Raw genomic sequence first — 18,691 nt, 5'->3', positions numbered from 1 at the left:
GAGAATTTTGCGAATAATCTGGGTACATACAGTTCGTAATAAAGTTGTTTTGCAGCGGATGGAAAAAGTTACGGAAGTGGTCAGAAAAGTCAAAAATTGCAAACTGGAATATATTGGTCATGTTATGCGTTACCGAGAGAGGTAATACTTCACTTGATAATACAAGTCAAGATGTTTGAAAGAGGAGGGCCAAGTCGAAGACGAACGTCATGGCTTAAAAACCTGAGGAAATGGTATACCATTCCCTCAATGTTATATGTGTTATAACACATCATCTGCATCCCTTTTCCGAGCTGGCGCCAACAAAACTAGTATAGCCAATTTGATACTGCAGTATCGCAGTCGGTTAAACCATAATTTGGTGGACGCCTGTGAATATCCGATTTCTCCACCGCTCATATTCTGTAATGGCATAGCTGCTGCTCTAGGCCATGCTTTCAGTTGATCCGTGTGTGTTTATTTGGCAAAGTGTTATCCTTCCCCTCCTTATCCTACATATCTGGAGAAACGTTTCCTAATAGCCATTGGAATGTGCCGTATCGAGAGAGGTTGCGCGAGAGGTTAGTGATTTAGCGCTCCTAAAAGCTGTTTTAAATCTGATTAATGATATTCTTCATTAAAAATTTATTGTATTTTCAGTGCTAGTTGCAATAGTTATCAAACACCGTATAATCATCGTCAACTTCTTGGTGCGCTTATATAGAATTATTTGTCTTACATTATTTAGGTCCCTTATGTCTTGTAACTTAAAGTAGCTGTATTAGTAGTATTTTTTAAGAATTTTGTGTTTTTCTTGATTTACTGCTTTTAGAAGTTGTTTTTTAATCCAATTATTGCTCTTCAAATTGCATTTTAAAAACATAGGGGAATAATTCGTTACAGTCATTTTAAATTTAATGGATTTTAAGCTCTAGTTAATGCTATGTAGTAATTGTCGCATACCGTATAATCATCGTCAGGTTCTTTTTACCTGTAGAAACATTTGCCTTACCGTATTTACGTTTCTTATGTATTAAAACTTGAAGTAGCTCTATTAGTATCTTTTCATCATATCCGCTGCTGGATTATAAATATTTTTTGATGATGTGAATTATTCTTTTTATTTTAATTACAAATTTTGTATATACAAAAAGCCGTTTTGTAGAAACAGACACTAGGGAAGCAATACTAGGGTTAACGCTGTTGACAGAAAGATATTTAGAAGTGAAAAGAAAACGTTACGCTTGCTTTGTTGATTACCGAAAGGCATATGACCATATAGAGCACGACAAAATGATTCAAATTCAATAAGTGATAGGTCTCGATGAACAGGATATAATTATTATACGCAATACTGGAATCATGATGTGTGTATATGTTCATACTGCAAATGGCAACAATAACTATGTCAGCATCAAACAAAAAAAAATTAGTTATGGATAGAAGGGGCCAGATTTAAAAAGGATGTAAGCATTTGAAATATAGATATACTTGGTGTTAACGGATGTATAATGGTCAGGAAATGGAGAGGGATCAATAAATAACCACAATATATATTACACTGGAGGAGACATAACTGATCATGGATACGCAGTAGTTAGAAAATCAGTGCTAGGTGTGATTAAAATCTCAGAAAGAATAATAATGCTAAAAATTAAAGCACGGAACTGTAATATTAATATGATCCAAGTCTATGCTTCAACAGCTGATAAGGCCGAAGATGAGATCGAAAAGTTTTATTGAGAATTATACAACACACTAAGTTAACAAAGTCTAGACAATATGTACATTTTAGTAGACTTTAATGCATAAATTGGAGCAGGTATAGTTGAAAATATAGCTTTACAGTTCGGATTACGAACTAGAAACGAGAGAGGAGAAAGGTCCTATCCAAAATTATTGAGAGATTTATAAAAGCCCGACTTACGTCCTTTCTCGTTGAAAATAACATTTTGTCAGTTAGTTCGGCTTTTTATCTAATAAATGTACCAATAATGCTATGTTTTCTGTACTACATGAGATCTATCAAGCTCTAAACAATAATCTTTTCAACGCCACTGTATTTTTGTAACCTGTCAAAGCTTTTGATTGTGTAAATCAGAACATTTTGATAAAAAAACTAAATTTCTACGGAATTCGAGGTATTTCTTTAAATTGGTTCCAATATTACTTGAGGAATAGAAAACGACTAGTTAGAGCAAATAATACTGACTCTAGTCACAAAAGCATTGTATGTGGAGTACCATAAGGTTCAGTATTGAGTCGTCTACTCTTCCTTATCCTTATAATTGACATTACTAACTTGAAAATCGATGGAAAAAATGTTCTTTCTGCTGATGATACCAGTATCACCTGGAGGAACTCAAATATTTCAACTGTTCATACAATTATAACTTATGACCTACTTCAAATAAAAACCTGGTCCGACTCTAATTTACTCACTTTTAACGTGGATAAAACAGTAGCATTATCCTATAAAGGAGCTCTTCAACCCTTGCTTCTTAATAACAGCCAGATCAATATCGCTGACTCTGTAAAATTTCTTGGCATTTTTATAGAAAAAATTACATTTAAATTTCTTTTAAATTACAAAAAAGACTAATACGGTATCTTTTTGGCCTCAGTAAAATAACACATTGCAGAAGCTACTTCAAAAAGTACGGGATTTTAACTCATCTCTCTTTATATATTTTAGAAACTGTTTAATTAATTCGTAAAAAAACTACATGTTTCTCCAGCAAGACCTAATCATGACTATTACGCCAGAAATTAAACCTTTGATGTGTATTTACCGAACCCGTCAAATTGTACAATTTTCAGTGATAATAAAGCATATTTCTATTCTAATATCCATAGAATTCTGCCACGAAAGGAATATGGTGAAAAAGTTCAGTTCGAAGAAAATTCAGGAAACAGATTAGTCAACCAAGGATCGGAATTAACACGATGCTTGCGGATGTCCGATCCTGAGACTTCTACTCTAAACTGAAACCTAGTTATTAATAAAACTCCTATAAGATAATTAATAAATGTTTATTAGTAATTATTTATCATAATAAAAAAATGTTACATGGCTCACATGTATGCCACCAGGTATAATATAAAGGTACATGCACCAGGAACGGATGGCGCACATGTATGTTGCAAGGAGAAGATTTAAAATATGTTGTTATAATCGTATACAAACAAAAAAAGCTAATATATTACAAGTAAAATACTTTTAGGTCTTGTGAAAATTTGCAAAACATGTTTCAACACACAAGCCTGGGTTTTCCTGGCACATAAGGCAATGGTATAATGACAGAACATTTTTTTTATTTTGTTTTTTTTATTTCGGAAACAGTATCTACTAGGTTTGTAAGAAACATCGTCCGGTTCAACTCTTCTATCTCACTATCACTTTCAAGCAAGATGTGTAATAGTTCTTCTTCGCTAAAACTTTTCGATTTTTTGGATATTTTACTTGGACCTGCTTCCAAATTTTCACTCATTTTTTTTTTATAATATATTTGACTAATTGCAATTGACAACGAACTACGTATCTTTCAACGTTTTTAATGACGATTTTAAAAATATTTACTCCACCCTTGTCGACTCGGAGATCATAAGTGGTTTCAACCTTTTCTAATCATAAGTGGACTCTAAGTTTATATCTGTAAGAGATGGTGAAGGCACCATATGGCTCACATGTATGCCATCTGATACATCAACGGACGAAATAAGGAACGATTTAAAGAAAATGAAAAGAAGTAAAAGGCCGGGAAAAGACAATATTTTTATAGAAGCCGCAAAGACTGGAGGAGAAAGAGTTTTAGAGAATATAAAGGAACGATCAGCGTATGTCTGCCTGCTATGAAAAATCTTGGTCCTGGTTTTCGTAGACTTTCGCAAAGCATTCGATAAAGAGAAATTAACAGCGTAATGAAAGTGTTGGAAGAAAGTCGTATAGATTATATTATCGTTACTCCAAACTGATCGGAAATATATACAAAAATGCAACCATTGAATACAAAGGAAATGCCTGTAAGAAAGTTGGTTTGAACATAAATTTTGGAAAGACACAATAAGTCACAATTTTGGTATCAAGCAAAAATCTAAAAGTCGACTGCAATGCAATAGCATTAGTTTAAAAATAAAAATAATTAGGTCATGAAATCCAAATTTCCAAGGACAACCAAACCACTGAACTGCAAAGAAGAATCACTTTAGCATAGCCGCATATGGAGCTTTATCTTTATTTATGTTCAAGATGAAATGAAATGAAAAACTGGCAAGATGAACAGAATACATTGAAGAACTTTTTGCAGACGAAAGACCAGAAATAGCAGTGGCAGAACCTACAGACGACACAACAGGGCCTGAAATCCTAGAAAGCGAGGTAGAATATGGTATAAAGAATACAAAAGGGGGTAAAGCTGCAGGACCAGATGAAATTCCTGTAGAATTGTTGAAACTAATAGACGACGATGCACTTGAAATATAGGAGAACCTCTTTAACACAATTTATAGAACAGGCATCATACCAAAGAAATGGCTCTCCTCTACTTTTGTCTCAATCCCGAAGACGAATAACGCCAGAGAGTGTTCAGACCACAGAAGTATAGCATTAATGAGCCACACACTAAAAGTATTTTTAAAAATAATTCACAAAAGAATATTTAATAAATTAGAAGAGGACATAAGCGCCACACAGTTTGGATTCAGAGGTGGACTGGGAACACGGGAAGCTTTGTTTGGTCTGAGTGTGTTAATCCAAAGATGTTTGGATGTAAACCAAGACCTCTACATAGGTTTCATAGATTTTGAGATGGCCTTTGATAAAGTCAGACACCAAAAGCTGTATGAAATCCTAAGAAGCAAAAACATCGACAGTCGCGACATTAACATCATATCCAGGTTGTACTGGGGACAAACAGCAACAATCCAAAGTTGATAATGAGTTAACTGAAGAAATTGAGATTCGTCGAGGTGTGCGTCAGGGTTGTGTGCTTTCTCCACTATTATTCAATATATATATATATATATATATATATATAGCGAAACAATATGTCAGGAAGCGCTCCTAGAGCAAAACATTGGTATGAACATTAACGGAGAGTTAATTAACAATATACGATACGCTGATGACACGCTAATAGTAACAGATAACCTAGCAAATTTACAGTTCTTGATGGAAAACATAAACACCCATCCAAAAAGTATGGTCTAAAACTGAACATCAAAAAGACTAAATTCATGATTGTAACAAAGAAGCTATACACCAATGTGAATTTAACCATAAATAATCAGCCAGTTGAAAGAGTTACATCCTACAAATATTTCGTTTGCTTCACTGATACTAATGACCAGACAAGAGAAATCAAGAGGCGAATAGAGATAGCGAAACAATCGTTTGTCAAATTGAAAAAGTTCCTATGCAGCCGGGACATAAATATAAACTTAAGAACGAGAATGTTAAGGTGCTATGTTTTCTCCGTTCTGCTGTACGGCATGGAAGCCTGGACACTGAAAGAGATAAACATCAAAAACATTGAGGCATTCGAGATGTGGTGTTACAGGAGAATGTGAAAGAGTAACAAATCAAGATGTTCTGCTGAAGATGGGGAATGAATGCGAAGTCATAACAACCATACAAACGAAAAAACTGGAATATCTGGGCCACATAATGAGAGGAGAAAAGTACTCTCTGCTTAGACTCATAATCCAAGAAAAAATCTCGGAAAAGAGAAATGTGGGACGTATGAGGATTTCCTGGTTGCGAAATTTAAGGGAGTGGTATGGGTGCAGTTCAATACAGTTGTTCAGAGCTGCAGCCAACAAAGTAAAGATTGCTGTGATGGTAGCCAACCTCCGATAGGAGACGGCACTGCAAGAAGAATGTTCAGGAGCAACATGCCGAATTATTTCAAAAAGGAGACGTTCGATCAATATGTACTAGCAGTCATGACTTTCCATGACGACGCCGAAACACTTTTCTTAACCCAGGTCACAGGTAGGTTAAGGAATTCTGTGGTCAGAATTAATGACGGCCGATGGACCCAAAAATTACAGTGTGGAGTGTAGAGTACACAGAAGAAGCAGAGGTAGATCACCTACACCTACACGATGACTAGACGACGTCAAAAGAGTCACTCGGAACTGGCTGTGGGAAGCTCAAGACAAGCTCAAACAAAACCGGAAGAAATTAAAGGAGGCCTATGTTCAACTTTAGACGCAGAAGGCTGGATAATGGCTATGATTGAACGCAAGGGTCTTTTCAAAAAACAATACTCATGCACTCAAAAATACAGACAAAAGTCTTTTTCTTAAAACAGTATAATATAATTATAACGCCGAATTGTCATTATTAAAATAATTATTAATAGATAAAATTAAATTGTTAAAATTTTTTCTATTTCTAACAAAATAAAGTGTTAGATTTGTAGTTTTGGAGTTTTAAATCGAAATGTGAATTATAAAATATAATATAATCATAATAATTGTGGTTGATAACTAAAAAAATATATTTAAGTTAGTTGGTTAGAAAGTTAAATTATTGTTATACTCGTAGCTGTGAAATATTAAACAAATAAAACAAAATAAACTCTCACCCAGATCCAAAGTCAACTGTCTTAATTTATTCACTTTATTAATGCCTCCCTTATTACCAGCTGTATACATTAACACAGTTCTCTTGATTGTAAACAAATAAATAACGATACACTATACGTTACATTATAGTAATGTTCGCACAATATATTCAGTAACTACTTACTACAACCCAAACAGGTGATGTTTTAAATAATGGAAACAACTTGCTGAAGACATACCACCACAAATTAAACGACATGATCGCGATTTTATATCGAACTTACCATCTTGAATTATTAATCGGAATTTGAATTTACATAAACACGCATACTTAATAAAATTAAAGGAAGGAATTTGGAAGGTTGTGTTCTTTCACTTATGTCCTTATTAAGTAATAAAAATCTTAAGTAAGAAAGCCAAAGAAATTTTAGTGGCTATATTTTAAACTACCAGATTAAATACTTTTAAATATTCGATAATCAGTTAAGGATCGGTATTTACCGATAATTGAAAATGAAGAATAATGAAGTATAATTTTATATAGAGACAGCGTCAAATAAAATCTAGTGTAGTTAATTATATGGACTGATATTATAGTAATTAAAGAGCACAATACTTGGGATTCAAAACTCGGATGCCAATGTTTGAAAATCTTTATCGGTTATGTGAATTTTTGACTCGGTTTACTGCTAATTCTCGTATTTGGAGGTTTGGTTTTCTTTTATTTATGCCAGAGTCCTATTTAATCATTGTCTTTAATATTCTGCTTTGAGGGAATAATTTTTTTTTTGTCGCAATGTTCACACAAATTCATATTTTATATTTGTATACTTTCAGTATTTGCATTACTGTGTGAAAATCCTCCCCGTGCGTTCGTTTTCGTCTTTGAAGTACTGTAGTTTGTTTAATGCATATTTACAATCTACTCATAAACAGTACATTGAATAATTAGTAAAAGTGATAAAAATATTGACTTGATTTGGGTACCGTCCAGCGAGAGTTCTCAATTTTCACCTATGTAACCAGGTCTTCTGGCAAAGTCCCCTTCAGTCTTCGTTTCTCCATTGGTGGCTGATATAATTCACTGATAATTTGGCTGTAGTGCGTGGAATTAAGAATGTTTGCCTTGTTGGCTTGAAGTGATAGGACATCTTTTACGCTTGGTACTCCTAGGTCATTGTGGATGGTAACATTGCTCAATTACCAAGTGGCGTTAGCTATCATAAGCAGTGTTTTTGATTGCAAAATCTGCAAAATTTTTGTGTTTGAAGGCTTGATACAGCCCCAGAGTTCTACGCCGTAATTCCATATTGGTTTTAGCATGACTTTGTAAAGCAGTATTTTGTTCTCCAATGACAGTTGTGACTTTCTGCCAAGTAACCAATTCATTTGTTGTTCAATTTTTTCACATGCGAAAAATCATGTCATTTTTTCGCTGTATTACTAGCTACCATTCTACCACAATTTTACAATTATTTCCCGTTCTCCAACCCTTCCTACTCACATTTTAACCCCATTCCATTAGAAATACAGACAGTTGTAAGATAGCAAAGAAAGACACACTCTCTTGCCTGTTGTCTCTCGATGATAACAGACACTCTCTCTTGACTGCTGACTGTTGCTAGAGACAGTCGTCCTCTCTTTCGTCTGCTGAGTCCTACTAGGCAGACGTGTTATCTCTCTATCGCTACCTATCGCTTGGTACAGTCTTACCACGCTTTTTCTCTACTCTAATTATCTCTCTCGCTTATAGTTACGCGAAAAATACCGCAAGTACTATTTTAAATCGTGTACAGACGCAAATGTGCTATATCTCGTGTGATCTAAGTGTTAGTACCGCGAAACACGTCTTCAGAAACCGGTAACCGGACAGTTTCCCCGTATGAAGAACAACCGCGACTGAAAGCCTCTAAATACCGCGAGTGTGTGTATGTGCAGCAGAAGAATTGGTAAGACTTTATATAAACTTAATTTGCTATAATCTGTATAACCTTTTACCACATATCCTAATTTATTTGAACCAGCCCTATGTAATACAGTCCTCATTTACTGAAATTATATTTATAATTTCACATATGTACACCCTTTTTGTACATTTGATTTAATTTTATGTTGAGCTTTTTTGTCGTTAATGTGTTGCTTCCAGGTGAGCTTTCGGTCCAAATGCAACCCAAGATATTTCACAATGTCTCTAGCAGGAATGGGGGCATTGTTTAGACTAACTTATATACAAGTATTCTTGTTGTAAATGTGATTTCGGCTGATTTTTCGTTACTGATTTTTCAAATCTTCAATTCTTTAAGAATTAAAGACATAGTAAAGACCATTCAAGAAACAAAATTAAGTGAAGCTAAAAAAAACAGTAAACAACGAGACTCATAGACCAAAGAATAAAAGTAAGAAATAAAGATAAAAACGACTACAAGGGGATCCACGGAATAATCAGGCAGAAAATAAGAAATGCGAACACAACTTCATAGAAAAAAATACGTAGGCGGTTCGATAAGTACTTAGCCTTACCGCCCGATGGCGCCACTATCTCAAGAGAAATCTACTATCGTGTAACACATTCTCGTAGACAGCTATTGTCAAAATTTCAGCCGAATCGGACCAGTTTCGACCGCGTAGTTTAGAAAAATGGCAACGACCACGTACATACTATGCTAATAAAAGATTGATGACATCGAAATTATTAGACAAAAGAACCAAAATGACTATCTACAGAACACTGATTAGACCCGTAGTAACCTATGGATGTCAAACTTGGGTAATGACGAAAAAAGATGAAGCCCAACTCAGGACATTCGAGAGAAAAATACTGAGAAAAGTATATGGCCCGGTACAAGAGGAAGATGGCACATGGAGAATCAGGAGAAACGGCGAGGTTAATGAGTTAAATGAAGGTTATGACATTGTAAGATTTGTGAAAAGTCAAAGACTGTCATGGCTGGGACATGTGCAGAGACAAAATGATGCAAAAACAACAAAGAAAATGTTACAATGGAAGCCCATAGGAAGGCGAAAAAAAGGAAGGCCCAGAACGAGATGGTTGGATGACGTGGAAGACGACCTGAAAACAATGAACATAAGACAATGGAGAAGAAGGGCACAAGAGAGATCTGAATGGAAGGACATAGCCAGACAGGCAAAGACCCATCCAGGGTAATGATGCCAAAAGAAGAAGAAGAAGTTTAGAAAAATGGAAAAAGAGCAATATCTGTCGGTGATTCGGTTCTTGTTTTCGAAAGAAAAATCTCGTAGCGACATCAAAAAGCACTGTATGCTGTATACGGTGACTCTTTTCCATCGATGGCAACCCTCAAAAATTGGTTTGAGTTTCAAACGTGGTCGCGCGTCCGTTTTTGATAAACCACGCCCAGGTTCTCCGAAATCTGCTATCATGAAGGATAACGTGACAAAAATCCTCGATCTCATATTGACAGATCGCCAACTGAAGGTACGCAAGATAGCTGAAACAGTAGGTATCTCAAAAGACTGAGTATACCATATGATTGCCGCGTTTGCTCACTCTGGACAACAAGCTTAACCGTGAGACCACTTCAGAGCAGTGTTTGACGTTATTTAAGCGTAATCCGAAGGAGTTTCTATGTCGTTTCGTAACCATTGACATAACATGAATCCATTGGTACACAACAGATACCAAGAAACAGTTGAAACAGTGACGGCACCCAATGAACGTGCTCCGAAGGAGGCGAAGACTGTCCTATTGGCCGAAAAGGTGATGTCCATTATTTTCTGGGACTCATAAGGGGTGATCTACGTCGACTACCTGGAGAAGAGCAAAATGGTGACAGGGCTCTACTACGCCGAATTATTAGGTCGATTTGACGCCGAATTTCAGAAAAAACGACCCCATTTAGCAAAGAAAAGAGTGCTGATTCACCAAGACAACCAGACCTGCTCATACCTCCGCCGTCGCTATGGCGAAATTGGTCGAATTGGGCTACGAACTGTTGTCCCATCCACCAGTGTGACCTCTTTTTATTTCCAAACTTGGAAAAGGCACACGCTGGGCAGAAATTTAAGTCAAAACAGGAGGTTATCGTCGCCACAGATTATATATTTTGCAGACCCTCTGCAGACGGGTTAAGGAAGTTAGAGCATCGCTGGGTCAAGTGTATCGATCTAAAAGTAGACGATGTTGAGAAATAAATTGCCACTTTTCACCAAAATTTTCGTTTTTCTTTTGTAGGCTAAGTACTTATCGGATCGCCGTAGTATAATAAAATTGACCACTATGAAAAGGCACACCATACATTTCATCTGCATTATAAATTAAAAGAGATCGCCGGAAACAAACGGCAAACAGTTTTCCATATACTCTTTTTAAATTCAAACAAATAGGTTTCTTAGTTTAAAAAAATTATTATTAGAACAGAAAATCGTAAATGTAATATTATATTATAAGAAATTACTTCTTTTAACAAAAAACGATTTTTTGTTATAAAAATAATAAATTTTGTTTCTTTAAATTTAATAAGAGTATATGGAAAAATTGTTTATAAATAACATTTATTAATGTAATTGTTTTGTAGAAAACTTAATGAGGTCGCTGGTTAAATGATAATCGATAAATAATAATAACGAAAAAAATGAAATAATTTGTTTGTAAGTAAATTAGCGAAAAATAGCAAATGTTCGTAAATAGATATGTAAAATAAAATGCAATTCAAATAACAATTGGCAGATTTAATATCTTATTGTCAATTCTATATGAGATTCACTTACCTTTTGTCTGTAGTTGGGCCTCGCTCGGAGTCTAAGATCTGAGGGTAGAAACGGGATGCACACTCGATGCAGGTTTGCTTGCTTCTGTACACGATGAGAGGTTGTTGTAGAGTGACCGATCATACGAAACAAAATATGTATGTACTCGAATCCATTGGGGTGGGTCTTCTGTTCTTAGGACCTCCGTGAATAGCCGTAAATTAAGCTTAAAGTGGCATTTTAAATTTTCTACACAAAGAATGGGTACGTTTCCTTAAGAACTCTGAAGTGTTTGGGTTGATTAATGTTTCCCAAAAACATGTTGTTTTCAGACAAGTGAATTCTCAGAACTTGACAATAATTAATCAGCCAATTTGAGAATTTAAAGGATGAACTAAAGCCATATTATACTTAGCTAATATACTATGATTGAATAAAAGATTTAAAACTAAATAAGGTCATATTCTGAATATTAAAAATAAAATATTTAAATCAGTCTTGATACTTTTCCAAACATTCTCCGCCCCAAAACGAATGTTTTTTAAAAACAACTACAATGATAAGGATAAAAAACAAACACTTAACTATTACTATAATAACAATAGAAATGAAGAGAAATATAGTTGTTAACAAATAGGTAGTGGACAGATCTTGACCACCGGACGTTGTAGGATGCCATCTGAAGCTGTCTTCAGACTAACAACGCGTACAATACCGTCGGTGCCGTAATGCAACTCAATGATTCTGGCCAATTGCCAGCGAAGAGGAGGCTGTTGTTCATTTTTTATGAGGACTAGAGAACCTTTAATGAGAGATGGGGTTGGACTATGCCATTTAGATCGCTCTTGAAGAGAATGAATATACTCTTTAGACCATCTTTTCCAAAAGTCCCCTCTTATCCTTTGGATTAACTGCCAACGATTCAGACGGTTAATCTTTAAAGCGCTTAGATCTGGATCGGGAATTGAATCCACTAAGGGTTCAAAAACTAAAAAATGACCAGGAGTCAGTGCCTGCAAGTCATTAGGGTCAGAGCTTGCTGCACACAAAGGACGGGAGTTAAGAACTGCCTCGATTTGAGTCATAAGAGTATAGAACTCTTCATAAGTCAAAATTTGTGTACCCAAAACACGATACATATGGTTCTTAAATGATTTGACCCCAGCCTCGGCTAACCCATTAAAATGAGGGGCACCGGGTGGATTAAAATCCCAGGTAATAGAAAGAGTCTCAGCAGCAGATTGAGCTAGTTTAATGATTTCGTTGCTGGCTCCCTTAAAATTGGTACCTTGATCACTCCTAATGGTTAGGCACTTACCGCGTCGAGATACAAATCTACGAAAGGCAGCCAAAAAGGACTCAGAACTAAGATTTGAAGTTACTTCCAGATGAATGGCCTTTGTACTCGTACACACGAATACACACACATATCCTTTATATGTTTTTGCACCTCTATGTTTGGACATTAATAACGAGAATGGTCCTGCAAAATCCACACAAACAGACAGGAAAGCACGTAACGGAGTAACTCGGACAGTTGGCAAGTTTGCCATAAAGGGGTTGTAAGATTTAGGTCGGCATCTAAAACAACGAATGCACTTCGACAAACAGCGATGAATGGCACTTTTCGGAGACAGAATCCAAAAACGTTGAAGCAATAAATAATGCATAGCCTTTAAACCAGGGTGCAGATGCGTTTGATGAGTCCATTCGATGATTAAATCGGTGAGACGATGAGTTTTGGGTAATAGCAATGGATGTTTTACATCAAAAGACAACCGAGACTTTTGTAATCGACCTCCTACTCTCAAAAGACCATATTCATCAATAAAGGGTGCGAGTTTACGAAAAGGTTTGGGTAACAGCGAATTTTGTTGAATTTTGAGGAAAATATCCGAAAAAACGTCAGCTTGTACGTGCTTAACAATGTATCGTAACGCAGATTCCATCTCTAAATGACTGTTCAGGGAATCGAAAGATGCAGCATTGTTTTTTCTTTGAAGTTTAGCCACGAATTTTAAGACGTAAACCATGACTTTCTGAATTTTTATCAGGGATGAAAATTTTGAAAGTAAAGTAGAGATGATATTATCCGAAATGACCGGTATCAATGATAATACAGTGGGCAATTTTTCTTCTAACATTTCCGTGGAGTGGGAGGAGTGAAAATTAACTTGAGAGGGCCAACACTCCCTTGACTTCGAAAGAAAATCAGGACCACGCCACCAGAGTGAAAATTGTAGTAGTTGTGCCGGTGTCAAACCACGACTAGCACAATCAGCAGGGTTTTGGTTAGATGGCACATAATGCCAAGAAGAACATGGTATAAGTTCTTGTATGTGTCTTACTCGATTGGCAATAAAGGTTTTCCATTTATGCGGAGAAGAATTAACCCAAGTAAGAGCAATCGTGGAATCCGACCAAACATGAATATCGGAAAAAGAAAAGATATGCTTAAACGACTCTTTAATGAAGGCGACTAGATCCGCCAGCAATACAGCTGCCAACAGTTCCAATCTTGCAATAGATTGTGTCTTCAGAGGAGAAACTCGACATTTAGCACACACAAGTACAGTTTCAAATTTATCAGAAGTACTAAATCGGAAATATACAACGCTGGCGTATCCTAACTCTGAAGCATCGCAGAATCCATGAATCTCAACTTTAGAAGATTTATTAAAGCCGAAGTGTCTAGGGATTTGAATGTTTGCAAGGTCAGGTAACTCGGTTTTAAACTGATGCCATACCTCTTGTATTTGTTCAGGTGGTTCATCATCCCAAGATACGTTGGATTGCCACAACTGTTGTAGCAGACGTTTGGCCCTTAAAAGACACGGGGAGATGAAACCAAGAGGATCAAAAATACGACTAATTTCCGAAAGAATAGCCCGCTTTGTACAAGTTTTGTCAAGGGGACAGTAAGAATAAGAAAAGACGTCAGTCGACGGGTCCCATTTCAGGCCTAGCACCTTAATAACGGAAGGTTCCTCTTTATCAAACGAACAAGATGTCAGAATATCGGAGCCAAAATCTTGGAGTAGACTGGGATGGTTGCTGGCCCATTTGCCTAGCTCAAAACCCCCGAGTTTTAAAAGTTGAATGAGCTCTAACTGTAGAGAGCGGGTAGATGACAGAGAATCACTTCCTAATAGACCGTCGTCAATATAAAAATGTCGCGTTAAAGCTTGTGAAGCATTAGGGAAACGAGACTCTGCCGACTCAGCTAACTCTTGTAAGGTTTTTAATGCGAGATAAGGTGAAGAAGAAACACCGTACGTAACAGTACGTAAGAAGTATTCTTGGAGAGGTTTAGAAGAATCCGACCTCCAGAGAATTCTTTGATAATTCCAAAATTCTCTGTTTACGTTAATTTGTCGATACATTTGCTTTATATCGCACGTGAAGCAGTAACGAAAATATCGAAAATTAAGTAAAAGCGAAGAGATGTCCTTTTGAAGCTTAGGACCTGTATATAAAGTATCATTGAGAGACACACCTCGAACGTCACGTAGACTGGCGTCGAAGACAACACGAATTTTGGAAACAAGAGACGAATTAACAAGTTGTTTTTTGAAAACTGCGTGATGAGCAAAATAATACGAGGTAGGCGATTTAAAATCGGATTCAGGAACCGGGACCATATGTTGGGAAGTAATATATTCATTCATAAACTCAACATATTTTTCTTTGAGATCCGGAATTTTCTTAAAACGATTCTCTAACATGCAAAAACGACGATATGCTTGAGAATAAGTATCGCAAAAGACAGGATTGGGTTGTCGAAACGGTAGAGGAACAGAAAATCTGCCTGTTGACTCTCGGAAAGTAAATGCCTTATAAATATTTTCACAAACTTGATCGTCATGGGACAAAATGACAGGTTTAGATATATTTTCGACTTCCCAAAACCTTTGTAAAAGACTATCTATGTTTGTATCCATAGACGTATGTAAAGCGGTAAAATTACAATTTGAAAGATCCGTAGAGACTCGCCCTTGTAGCACATAACCAAAAATGGTTTCTAAAGCGACAGGTTGGTTTGGTTCGCCAAGAATTCGACCAGACTTTAAAAAGAGAGGAACTAATTCAGCACCTATCAGCATGTCTATCGGACCGGGTTGATAGAATGTGTGATCTGCTAATTTCAGATCACGTATATGAATAAGATCGTGAGGATTGATAAATACCTTAGGTTGATTTGAACACACCTTTTTCACAATGATTGCGTCCAACGAGAAGATCGGGCCGTCACGATCACACGGTTTAATATGACAGAACGTGGTACCCTGAGTGGTACACGTCGACATTCCGTTTAGACCTTCCACTGGGATTGATAAATTATTACGGGAAAGACCTAAGCGCCGAAAACAACTATCTGAAATAAAATTAGCCATCGAGCCTGTATCCAGTAGGATACGAACTTTCTGAAAATTACCGTAGACATCTTTAATGTGTATCAAACATGTTGATAATAATACAGACGAGAATGTTAAACGTGATTGTGTGGAAAGGTTAGCGTTTATTAGAGACGTCGGCGCAAAACTAGACGTTGAGGTTTGAGGCGTCTCTAATGTAGGGTTGTGATTCTCATTAGAAGTTGGAATTTGAGGAGGCGGTTGACTGAATAAACAAGATTCGTTGGAACTTGGGTAGAAATGAAGAACAGTGTGATGTCGTGATTGGCAAACCCTACATGTTCCCGAAGAATTACAGTTCACGACGGGATGAGATGTACCCAAACAGTTGAAGCATAAATTATGGCGTTTAACTAACGAGATACGTTCTTGCGTCGTTTTAGCGAGAAAGGATGAACATCTATATAAAGGGTGAACATCAGAACACAAGACACATTTACCCCCTTGATAAGTTACCTTCGTTCGATTGGTGGCACTGACGAAACTAGATGTAAACGGTTTTTTATTAGAATGATGAGCAAATGATCGCGAGTGAGACTGGGTAGAAAGGGTTAATGAATTAAACTGAACAGATTCCAAAGCTATACATTGTCTTTCTAGAAATGAAATCAATTGCCTGTAAGTGGGAATGTCACAGCTTCGACTGTTTTCTAATTCAAAATCTGTACGAGTTTTATTGTCCAATTTGTTCGACAACATATTGAATAATAGGAAATCCCATTGCTCAACCGGGAAATCAAGAACACGTAAAGCAGCAACATTTTCCGTGAAAGTATTTAAGAGGTTTCTTAAATTAGAAGAAGTGGAATTTTTAATAACCGAAGCGTTGAAAATATCGTTATAATATTGGGTAGCAAGAATTCGTTTATTCTGATACCTTTTCCCTAGAATCTCATAAGCAATCTGATAATTTGCATCGGTCAGGGGAATGCCTTTAATAAGAGCCAAAGGTTCTTGACTAATAGACGTAATAAGAAACCGAAATTTTTCCACATCGGACAAATCGTGATTGTGATGAATTAAACTGTTAAATAGGTCAAAGAAACTAGGCCAATCTCGAAAATTGCCGGAAAATGTGGGTATATTAAGCTTTGGAAGTCTAACTGAAGGCCTTGAAGATTGTGCATTGGAATGTGAGGAGATATTCGAAGAAGAAGACGAATCCCTAATTAAAAAATCACTCTTGATGGATTTTACTCCGTAGTATGCCTGATCGGCGGCCACCCTAAACTTATCGTGCTCTGAAAATTCCTCATCGGTTATTGATCCGATGATTAGATTGTGAGCTGTATGGAATTCTTGGTAAATAGCATCGATTTCCTCTGCCCTGGCTAAGAATAACGATTTGACCGTATCATCCCTTGAGGCTTGAATACCTGCCTCATGGGCTTCCCTCAATCTAGAATACGCTGTTTGACGCGCCAAGTTGGCTTTGTTTATTTTGCTGGACATTGTAAGATAAAAGAAACGAAAAAGAGGACAATGCAAACAAAATTAAGCAAATCGAACACTAAAGAAATGCCTTAGATTGAAAGAAGAGAAATGCTCTTCTTGGTTTCAGACAAAATTCTGAACAAACAAGTGAAGTATCGATAAAAAGCTAACTAACGAAAGGTATAGCGACAAAAGAAATCAAAAGAACTGTGTTTAAATTATTATGCAAGACGTAGAGAATAAGTTGGAAAGAGTGATAAAAGTAGAATAAAAATAATTCATAAAATCAACACAAAAAAAAAATGTAAAAATGTAATACAACGTTAATAAATCATAAAAGTGATATATATGAATAATTAATATATGTAATATAAGTCAAAATGTGTAATATAAAAGTACCTATTGATATTATAAATTATAAAAGTCGAAATAAATTTAAAAATTGTTACGTAAATATGACCAAATTTAATCATGTAAATTAAATTTAAAAAGATGCCGAAGGACCGAATTAAAGTTAAATTGAAAAGAAAAAAAAAACAATTTATTAAAATGAATTAATTGAAACACAATGAAATTAATTGAATAAAAGTCAAAAAAAAATTATTATTTATCATCCTCGCTCGAAGTGACCAAATGTTTTGTAGAAAACTTAATGAGGTCGCTGGTTAAATGATAATCGATAAATAATAATAACGAAAAAAATGAAATAATTTGTTTGTAAGTAAATTAGCGAAAAATAGCAAATGTTCGTAAATAGATATGTAAAATAAAATGCAATTCAAATAACAATTGGCAGATTTAATATCTTATTGTCAATTCTATATGAGATTCACTTACCTTTTGTCTGTAGTTGGGCCTCGCTCGGAGTCTAAGATCTGAGGGTAGAAACGGGATGCACACTCGATGCAGGTTTGCTTGCTTCTGTACACGATGAGAGGTTGTTGTAGAGTGACCGATCATACGAAACAAAATATGTATGTACTCGAATCCATTGGGGTGGGTCTTCTGTTCTTAGGACCTCCGTGAATAGCCGTAAATTAAGCTTAAAGTGGCATTTTAAATTTTCTACACAAAGAATGGGTACGTTTCCTTAAGAACTCTGAAGTGTTTGGGTTGATTAATGTTTCCCAAAAACATGTTGTTTTCAGACAAGTGAATTCTCAGAACTTGACAATAATTAATCAGCCAATTTGAGAATTTAAAGGATGAACTAAAGCCATATTATACTTAGCTAATATACTATGATTGAATAAAAGATTTAAAACTAAATAAGGTCATATTCTGAATATTAAAAATAAAATATTTAAATCAGTCTTGATACTTTTCCAAACAGTAATTATATTTTAAATAAATGAAAAACTAACAATAAAAAGGCAACTTAAGAAAAGATCTGTACATCCTATAGTCATTATCTGATTTGTTTTGGATAATTTTGCAATGAAAATACGACAAAGGTCATTAGTTTAACCTTGTACCCCAGTTTAAAAAAAGAAAGAGCAAATTTAGTCCAGTAGAACCCTAGATATGTCATTTTTTTTTCAAGGGTTCTATTTTGAAATTGTGTT

The 18,691-nt window shown here is 35.7% G+C and overlaps 2 protein-coding genes and 1 long non-coding RNA gene across 3 annotated transcripts in view; 1 reads left to right on the top strand and 2 right to left on the bottom strand.

Annotated features, from left to right (window-relative positions):
- LOC140432555 (uncharacterized) overlaps window positions 1–12,399 on the bottom strand; it is a 38,430-nt gene extending 26,031 nt beyond the window's left edge. The window contains exon 1 of the long non-coding RNA XR_011949816.1: window positions 11,299–12,399. This is a non-coding gene — a long non-coding RNA (uncharacterized lncRNA). The remainder of the gene's footprint in view (window positions 1–11,298) is intronic.
- Poxn (paired box pox-neuro) overlaps window positions 1–18,691 on the top strand; it is a 143,173-nt gene that overhangs the window by 9,522 nt on the left and 114,960 nt on the right. The gene's annotated exons all lie outside the window — the stretch shown is intronic.
- LOC140436338 (uncharacterized) lies at window positions 12,529–17,144 on the bottom strand. The gene is made up of 2 exons (XM_072525068.1): window positions 12,596–17,144; window positions 12,529–12,551 (listed from the first exon to the last, which is right to left on the bottom strand). Exons 1-2 carry the CDS (start codon window positions 17,142–17,144, stop codon window positions 12,529–12,531), a joined length of 4,572 nt encoding a protein of 1,523 aa, XP_072381169.1.

The sequence above is a fragment of the Diabrotica undecimpunctata genome, chromosome 1, assembly GCF_040954645.1.
Source record: "Diabrotica undecimpunctata isolate CICGRU chromosome 1, icDiaUnde3, whole genome shotgun sequence".
Lineage (NCBI taxonomy): Eukaryota > Metazoa > Arthropoda > Insecta > Coleoptera > Chrysomelidae > Diabrotica > Diabrotica undecimpunctata.
The sequence above is the reverse complement of the archived record's forward strand: the minus strand, read 5'-3'. Positions and strand labels throughout refer to the sequence as shown.

Excerpts from the sequence above, each read along its gene's own strand:
- LOC140436338 (XM_072525068.1), bottom strand. The coding sequence starts at position 17,144 with ATGTCCAGCAAAATAAACAAAGCCAACTTGGCGCGTCAAACAGCGTAT. Across the intron at positions 12,552-12,595 it reads TAGATTTGTATCTCGACGCG|GGAGCCAGCAACGAAATCAT; the intron begins GTAAGTGCCTAA and ends ACCAATTTTAAG.